The sequence below is a fragment of the Bufo gargarizans genome, chromosome 9 (assembly GCF_014858855.1).
Source record: "Bufo gargarizans isolate SCDJY-AF-19 chromosome 9, ASM1485885v1, whole genome shotgun sequence".
Lineage (NCBI taxonomy): Eukaryota > Metazoa > Chordata > Amphibia > Anura > Bufonidae > Bufo > Bufo gargarizans.
The window spans coordinates 2,209,498-2,218,875 of record NC_058088.1 but is presented as its reverse complement, the minus strand read 5'-3'; the positions used below and the strand labels follow the sequence as shown (position 1 = coordinate 2,218,875).

The following is a 9,378-nucleotide window of genomic DNA, read 5'->3' as shown; positions in this document are numbered from 1 at the left end:
TCCGGAGATGCGGAACGGAAGCATGGAACGAAGCACTACGGAGTGCTTTCTGGGGTTCCGTTCCGTGCCTCTGCACCGCAAAAAGATAGAGCATGTTCTATCTTTTTGCGGAACGGAGGGATCGCAGACCCATTCAAGTGAAGGTGCCCGTGCATTACGGTTCACGGCACGGGCACGGGACACCAATGGTCGTGTGAACGAGCCCTTACACTGCTGCCGTATGGATACTGACTGCCTATTCACATCTGTGTCTTTCTCTCCAGAGATGGCGGAAGTCCACATAATCGGACAGATCGTCGGCGCCAGCGGCTTTCCGCAGCACAGCTTGTTTTGTAAATGGGGAGTGCACACAGGTAGGAGTCACTGCCAGCATTAAAGGGGTTTTCCGACCCCCACAGCAATTTCATCAACTGCTCGGCCTAAAGAAGAAAAGAAAGCGCTTACACTCGTCCCTGCTGTGTCTGGTCCTCTGCTCCAATCCAGCTCTGAGGGTCCCATCCAGGCCACCGGAAGTGTGACAACCCATTCCTCGTGACGCTGCAGCCATTCACTGGTCTTAGTGGTGAAGGCAGCAGGGCGCATAATGATGATAGGATGTCACTCCTGGTGACGGGGATGGGACCCTCTGAGCTGGAATGGAGCACCAGGGAATAGGTGAGTGTTTTGTTTTTTTTTAACTTTAGGCTGAGCAGTTAAAGGGTTTGTCTCACTTCAGCAAATGGCATTTATCATGTAGAGGAAGTTAATACAAGGCACTTACTAATGTATTGTGATTGTCCATATTGCCTCCTTTGGCTGGATTCATCTTCCCATCACATTATACACTGCTCATTTCCATGGTGATGACCACCCTGCAATCCAGCAGTGGTGGCTGTTCTTGCGCACTGTAGGAAAAAGCACCAGCCTATGTGCGCTCCCACGGTCCTGGTTACCAGAGAGGCTGGCGCTTTTTCCTATAGTGTGCAAGCACGACCACCATTGCAGGGTGGTCGTCACCATGGAAACGAGCAGCGTATAATGTGATGGAAAAACGAATCCAGCCAGCAAAGGAAGCAAAGGAACAATACATTAGTAAGTGCCTTGTATTCACTTTCTCTACATGATAAGTGGTATGTAATGCCCCTTAGACAGAGAAATAGCGATGTACTTCGGTTAGCTCTATACGGTTCGTACCAATCTGATCAGTTCATCACAGTAATTTACCTGTGGTGAAGGGACTGTCCATCTAGACCAGGGGTGCACAACCTTTTTTGGTCTGAGGGCCCATTTCGAGGTCTGAGGGCCCAAAAATGTTGATTGGCGCTCATTTGCATCAGCCTATTACACAGGCCAATGTAAAGTGACTGGGGAGGAATGATCGCTATCGCAGTCATTCCTCCTTCATTTCGTTACATTGATTATCAGTAGCACATCCCTGATACGTGCGGCACCATTATACTTGTTCCCAGTAATTGACCTGATTATCTCGCAGTAGGGATTCCCCAGTAAAAATGAATTTTTAACAAGTTCTTGCAGCATGGCCCCTGAAACCGAAGAGTTCTACTTACCTGTTTTTACTTGGCAGTGCATGGCCATGGTCAGATGCATCTCTCCAGCCAATCACTGGCTTCAGCGGTGATGTGGCCACAAGCAGCGTGTCCCTGCTGCAGCCAGTCATTGACTGGAGCGGGGTATGTGACCATGGCCATGCACTGACAGGTGTAATGGGGGCAGAGGGGGCCAGGGCAGCATGAAGCAGGTAAGTATGCATCTTCTGGTTCAGGGGCCACGCTGCAGGAACTTGTTAAAAGTCATTTTTACAGGAAAAGTGATGACATTTCCTCCCTCCTATTCATAAGTCAGCGCTTTCCTTCACCGCTCCCTGGTTATTACCGCCTCCTGCCAGTTACAGGCGCCATGCAATGAACACTAAGCATGTTCCCTTACTAGTGGGGAAAGCGCTTATTGGTTAACACTTTAATAACCAGGCCTGAACAGACCTTTTTTTTTTTTTTTTGTGATTTTAGCGTGTATGGTGGTTTAAACGGTTGTAACTTTAAATAAGCAAACTGCCACCAAAATAAATTATTATAATTAGTATTTTGTGTCGGTCGTTTTGTTAAATCATATGTTTAGTTTCACGTGAATTGGCCGATAATGGCGACGGTTATGGTTGGTGTGGCTGTAATGCTCGATCAGTTGTGTTTCTGTACAGGAAGACAGGGGTCTCAAACCAGAGCTCTGGGGGCCGCATGCGGGCTGTGGGTTGTGCACCCCTGGTCTAGACTAAATTAGATTACCAGTGAGTAGCGGGATACGCGCGAATGTAATTGTCAACGATTCCAACCCTGGGATTGTCACACATGCCGCAGTCAATTACGGATCTGTTAACGAGTACATTCGCACATGCGCCGCTACTCACAATAACGATGTATGTGAGAGATTAAGATTTTCTCATGAGACCTGCGGCCATTTTATTCTGATCGCAAAGGGGAAAATCAGAGGGACGGTCCCTTTCCACGGGTAAATTACTGTGACGTACAAATTGGATTTGTACATAGCGGCATGAACTGACTCATCACTAGAACAGTCTTCTTATTGCAGGTATATTGTAGTAACACTTTATGTGCAGCGTCCTATCTATTGCACAGTAATGCTTTAAAAGGGTTATCCGGGAATAGATATTGATGACCTATCCTCGGGAACGGTCCGACACCCCGGACCCCGCTGATCAGCTGTAAGAAGAGGTCGGGTGCTCCGTGAGCGTCGCAGCCTTTTCCTAAGCCATGTGACATCGCGTTCATCAGTCACATGACCATAGGAATGGGACTGAGCTGCAATACCATGCATAGCCACTATAAAATGTACGGCGGAGAGCTTCCTGGAGCTGGCTGCTCTCACCAGAGCTCAGGGGGTCGCGGTGGCTGATTGGCGGGGAGGCTGGGACCTGGACCCCCACCAATCTGATGATGACCTATCCTGAGGATACGTTATCATTATTGGTCACCGGATAACCCCTTTAATCTGAATTTAGCACAGCCACTAGCTACTTCCACTTTCACAATTACTGTCCGCAACAGCCCTTGTCACGTGACAGCTGCACTTAGAGACATCTGAAGGTCCCATCGCTGATACCAGATCTACAGACAGCTTGGGTCTGAGAGAGCGTTTTCTCACAGGCTCCGTGCGCAGTTCCGTTTCTAAATCCTGCAGGCTCTTCTGGTTGCCCGTTGATCCTGTATGATCCCTGTTCATCCTCTCTCCCTATTTTTAACCTGTGCCCGTGATGTCTGGATATCTCCTGTAGGGGGAGCCTGGAAGTTGCTCTCGGGGACGGTGGAAGGTCAGACGCAGGTCGACAACCCTCAGAATGAAGACGAGGCTTTCTGGTCCTATCCTATTGACATACATTTTGCCACCAAAGGATTGCAAGGTAATTCATTCTGGAAATGGGATCATTTTAACCTCTTAAAGGGAACTTGTCACTGTGAACGTCGTGTCTGATCTGCAGGCCGCAGGAGGGGCTGAGCAGGGTGATATCATTTATTCGTGTACATTCATGCTCATTCTGGCCTCAGGAGTCCAGTGGGCGGTCCAACATAGTGATTGACAGGAAGGTTCATACAAGTGTAACTGTCGGTAGGTAGGACCGCCCACTGGACTCCTAAGTAAAGAGAGAGCAGAATTGTCTAGACTTTTTTTTTTAGACGCATTCACCATGTGGTATAAATGACGTGATAACTTTATTCTGCAGCTCAGTACAATTTATATATATTTTTTTTATTTTATTACATTGGCACAATGAAAACCCTTGAAAAAATAATTTGCTTCCGTGTCACCATATTCTAAAAGCCATAAGTTAAAGAAGCTGCATGGGGCTATATATGAGGGCCAAATTGTAGTTTTATTTGGTATTGGGGTACATTTGACTCATCGATTTTAAAGGGGTTTACTAAGTGATGGCCATCACTAGCAGAACTGCAGCACCCTGTGATTGCCATTAGGTGTCGCTGTTGTGGTCACAGTGGGAGCTCCTTATGTCTAGCCACTTAGCTGCCATGGCCCCTATTGCCTGTGACATCTGAGGAAGTAAATGTTATCTCCAATCCCAACCATTGCAGCCGAGTGAGGCTACTTTCACACTCGTGTTTTGTGCGGATCCGTTCAGATAATACAACCGTCTGCACCTGTTCAGAACGGATCCGTTTGTACTATCTGTAATATAGCCAGGACGGATCCGTCTTGAACACCATTGAAAGTCAACGGAGGACGGATCCGTTTTCTATTGTGCCAGATTGTGTCAGTGAAAACGGATCCGTTCCCCCTGACTAAGGGTACTTTCACACTAGAGTTATTCCGGCACTGAGTTCCGTCCTAGGGGCTCAATACCGGAAAAGAACTGATCAGTTTTATCCCCGTGCATTCTGAATGGAGAGCAATCCGTCCAGGATGCATCAGTTCTGTCCCTTTTACGTTTTTTGGACGGAGAAAATACCGCAGAATGCTGCAGTTTTATCTCCAGCCAAAAATACTGAACACTTGCCGGAATGCCGGATTCGGCATTAAGTGTTCCGGCAAAATGGACCCGGCTTTTTGGTCTGCGCATGTGCAGACCTTTTAAAAATGCAAAAAAAAATATAATACCAGATCCGTTTTTCCGGATGACACCAGAGAGACGGATCTGGTATTGCAATGCATTTGTCAGACCTATCCGGATCCGTCTGACAAATGCCATCAGTTTGCATCCGGATTGCCGGATCCGGCAACGGAACTGCGTGCCGGAATCCTCTGCTACAAGTGTGAAAGTACCCTAACATTGTGTGCCAGGATGGATCCGTTTGGCTCAGTTTTGTCAGACTGACACCAAAACGTTACAAGCAGCATTTTGGTGTCCTCCTCCTAAGCGGAATGGAGACTGAACTGATACAAACTGTTGCATTCTGAGCGGATGCTTTTCCATTCAGAATGCATTAGAATGCAAACTGATCCGTTTTGGACCGCTTCTGAGAGCCCTGAACGGATCTCACAAACGGAAACCAAAACGCCAGTGTGAGAGTGAGAGCTGTAATGCATTGCTGCTGCCCATTGTTGGTACAGAAAAGAATGGCGTGGTATCAAACAGGCAGGACGTGCCCAAACCCCCATACAGTTGTGCATGTGTATACAGGGGAGCACATCCTGCACTTGTGGCCCGTTGCTAATGGCGATCCCCAGCAAAAATGCATACAGTGGAGGATGCCCGCAGCGAACCACAAGTACCACAATAGACATCCTACACAAGATAGCAATTATGTGGATGTGATAATCAATATAACAATAACACAGACAGGTGCACTCTGCGGTCTTACTAAACCCTCAAACTGATTTTAAAATTGAGAGATTAGTCAACATGTCCTACGGTGTAGGACATGTCTAAGCCCGGGCACCGCGCCAAGGTTTCTCAAGTAGCTCGGGTCCTAACACTCACTTACCTGTGCCGTATGGGCAATACCAGGAGTCAGTGGGCAAATTACAGGAGCGTGAGGTCCGACTCACACACAACTCGCCAGTTACCTCCAGCATGTATCCATGCTTGCAATGGGAGGAGGGAGGAGTCTGTGAGTCCCACTCAAGACTGGCTGATATGGCCCAGGCCTTGCAGGTGCACCTAAATGTGGCCTGTAGATGGAAAACAGGCACATTTAAATTGGAGTTTATACACCTCCAAGCCTCTCTATATACAAACTTAAAAGAATGGCGTGGTATTAAACAGGCAGGAAGTGCTCAATCCCACATGCAGTTGTGCATATATACAGGGGAGCAAATCAATGCATACGGTGGAGGATGCCCGCATGCTGGAGGTAACTGGTGAGTTGTCTGTGAGTCGGACCTCACGCTCCTGTAATTTGCCCACTGGCTCCTGGTATTGCCCAAACGGCACAGGTAGGAGAGCGTTAGGTCCTGAGCTACTTGAGAAACCTTGGCGCGGTGTTCGGGCTCAGACATGTTCTACACCGTAGGACATGTTTGCTAATCTCTCAATTTTAAAATCAGTTTGAGGGTTTAGTAAGACCGCAGAGTGCACCTGTCTGTTCTATTGTTATATTGTTACATTGTTGGTACAGTGCTGACGCTTCACTCCTCCTGCTGGGAGGCAGTGACAATCTGCCTGTGTACTCCATGTGACCACTGCAGCCAGGTCATGTGCTGTATACCTGTACGGCTACTGATTGGCTGCATCGGTGACCGGGGTATACAGTCATGTCATCCCTGCAACCAAGAAAATGATGTCACAGCTGCTGCAGTGGGGAAGATGGGAGCGGCAGCCCTGGAAGCAGCAGGGGACAAAATGGGGAAGTATACATTATTTTATTACTTTATCACAATTGGTTGGACAACCAATTTAAAAGCTACTGCTTTGTCAGTCCTCCATGCTTTACACTGCAGCTGATTTAATTAAAAGTAAGGATGCAATGGTTGTAAATGTAATACTTTTTAGGCCAGTTTCAGACGTAAGTGATGTTTGGGAGCGTGAATTCCCGTAGTGACCTCTGCTGCTTTGACCTAATGATTTATAATGCTGTGTAGCTCTGCCCGACCTCAATGATTTGTACTGATGGCATTATGTGGGTACAAATCATCACTGTTGCGGTCAGACACACAGCATTATGAATCCTTGGAATGCCCTGCGGTCAAGGAGCACTGCCACATAGCACATCCTGGACCTGGCTACTAGATTGGGAGGGGAGATGCCTGACATGACATGAGTTTGCCAGGAGGGGTAGTATCCACGTCTCGTTTCATCCACTCCAGGTTGCATTGGGCCACTTCCATATTAAACTCTGCTCACCTCCCCTTCTCAGGTTGGCCCAAGTTACATCTTCAGGTTTGGCATCAAGACTCGTTTGGTCGGAACGAGCTTTACGGATACAGCTTCCTGCACATCCCTTCTTCTCCAGGAACACACACATTGCTGAGCCCCACATGGAGACCCTTGGGGACCTGGCAGGAGCAGATTTCCCAGATATTCGTCGGGGGTGGCCCACAGCTGAAATCACCAAACCTTATATATGGAGGAGCGGACCGGTACCGTCTGCAGACCACAACCATGGGGCAGGTACATCTGGAACTCACCGTTATCCTCAGGAACTTTGATCAATTTGGGGTGGAGTGCTAGTTCTAGGATACCTGATGTAACACCACCACGATGATGGCAGAGGGTCCAGGAACTGATAGAAGATTCTCCGTCAGCAGAGACCTCCAGTGTTGTCCTCCTTATAATCGTACAGCATCGCCCCCCTAGTGTGAGGCTTAGAGAGGAGCACTTCTATGAACTCTTCAGTGTATGATATATACCCCACACCTAGACTGGCTGAAGAACAGTTACACCGACAACACGATGGACTGTCCTTCTTTTATGTCTGGATTTTATATAGATTTTTTTATATTTTTAAATTACTTTTTATATATATATATATGTAATAAATTGTATTTGAAGAAAAAAAATCACAACTTTTTATCTCACGGTCGATCTCTTATTTCTATGTTGCTTTACTCTTTAAAGGGGTTTTCCCGTCTGGACATTTATGGCATATCGATAGGATATGCCCTCAGGATAGGGCCACACAGTGATTTTGGACGTGACATGTGTCAAGCTCTCAAGTATCTCAGTGTAGCAGGGCTGCCATAGGCGTGAATGGGGTCGCAGCGCAACTCGTGTTTACCGCAACATGAAAATCGCAAAAAATCCAACACTGCTGGATTAGTTTCTTTTGTCTGTCACAGTCGCAGCAAATGTATGAGGTGCGCTGCGACCCCATTCACTCTCACAGCAGCGTTGCTACACTGTGATGCTTGGGGAGAGAGCGCCTTAGTCGGTATGAGGAGACTTATAGGCCATACACGCTCCTCTGGAATTCTGGGAAGAAAGAGATGCAAATGAACTCTTAACAAGCTCCACCAGATGTAAGGCAGATATCCTATAAGTCAATGTTTGACCTTTTAAACAGGCCTTGAAACATGCCTCGAATATTAAATAAGCCAGCACCTCATCTGCAGACAGCTGTTTCGGGGGGATTGCTCCTCATCAGTGCAGTGCAGAGAGTACTGGCTTAACTGGGCGAGACGCCTAAGTCAGGGGGTACTTTCTCTCCTTGGGGACAGAGCACCTTAATTGACATGAGGAGACTTACACTCTGCTCTGGAATTCTGGTAAGAAAAGGATGCATGTATGGCCTATAAGTACCCCCCCCCCCCCCCCCCCCCCCAAATCATGACAGGCCTCTCAAGGGAACCTGTCATCAACTTTGTGCTCCCCATACTAACAGCAGAATAAAGTAGAGACAGGTGAGTTGATTTCAGCGGTCTGTCATTTATAAGTTAAAATTAAGTGGTTGCCGAGAACCAACATCTCAATCATTGCAGACTGGGCCTGGAAAAGAGTCACGGACACCTGAGAAGAGTCCTGGTTATCCATGGATTCCTGCTGTCCTGCTGATGACTGACAGTCTTCTACCTAGTTTTCTCCCTTCCTCTCTAGGAGAGAACTGCCAATCATCAGCAGATGGCGGAGAGCAGGAGACTATGAATAACCAGGACTCTTCTCTGGTAGATTTGACCCTTTTCAAGGCCGGGGCTGCAATGATTATGATGCCGGTTCTCGGCAACCACTTAGTTTTTAGCTCAAGTGACACACCGCTTAAATCAGTGCGCCTGTCACTAATGTATGCTGCCCTCCGTAAGGTCAGCATAAAGCTGATGACAGGTTCCCTTTAAGCCAGTACTCTCTCCTCTGCCCTGATGAGGGGCAATTACCCCGAAACAGCTGTCTGCAGATGAGGTGCTGGCTTATTTAATATCCGAGTCATGTCTCAAGGCCTGTTTATAGGGTCGAACATTGACTTATAGGATATCTGCCTCACATCTGGTGGCATCAGAGGTGGAGCTTGTTAAGGGCTCATTTGCATCCCTTTCTTACTTGGGTGCTTGACACATGTCGTGCCCAAAATGGCCACTTAGGATACTTTCACACTAGCGTTAGAAGAATCCGGCAGGCCGCTCCGTTGCCAGAACTGCCTGCCGGATCCAGAAATCCGTATGCAAACGGATATCATTTGTTTTCTGGATGCGGATCCGTCTGACAAATGCATTGAAATGCCGGATCCGTCACTCCGTCTGTGCATGCGCAGACTGAAAAACCGGATCCGTCACTGCGGTAATTTCATAAACACTTGATACCGGATCCGGCTTTAATACATTCCAATGGAAATTAATGCCGGATCCGGCATGTGTTCCGGAATTTTGGCTGGAGAAGATGCTTCAGTAATTTCTCCGGCCAAATACCGTAAAAGGGACGGAACGGAAGACCTCCTGATGCATACCGAACGGATTGCTTTCCATTCAGAATGCATTAGGACAAAA

The 9,378-nt window shown here is 47.6% G+C and overlaps 1 protein-coding gene across 1 annotated transcript; it reads left to right on the top strand.

Moving 5' to 3' along the window:
• The first annotated feature begins 158 nt into the window (after positions 1 to 158).
• Positions 159 to 7,342, top strand: LOC122919575 (B9 domain-containing protein 2-like). The gene is made up of 3 exons (XM_044268668.1): positions 159 to 353; positions 3,287 to 3,412; positions 6,822 to 7,342. The coding sequence occupies exons 1-3, from the start codon at positions 221 to 223 to the stop codon at positions 7,133 to 7,135; spliced, it is 573 nt and encodes a 190-aa protein (XP_044124603.1). The 5' UTR covers positions 159 to 220; the 3' UTR covers positions 7,136 to 7,342.
• The last annotated feature ends 2,036 nt before the right edge of the window (positions 7,343 to 9,378 follow it).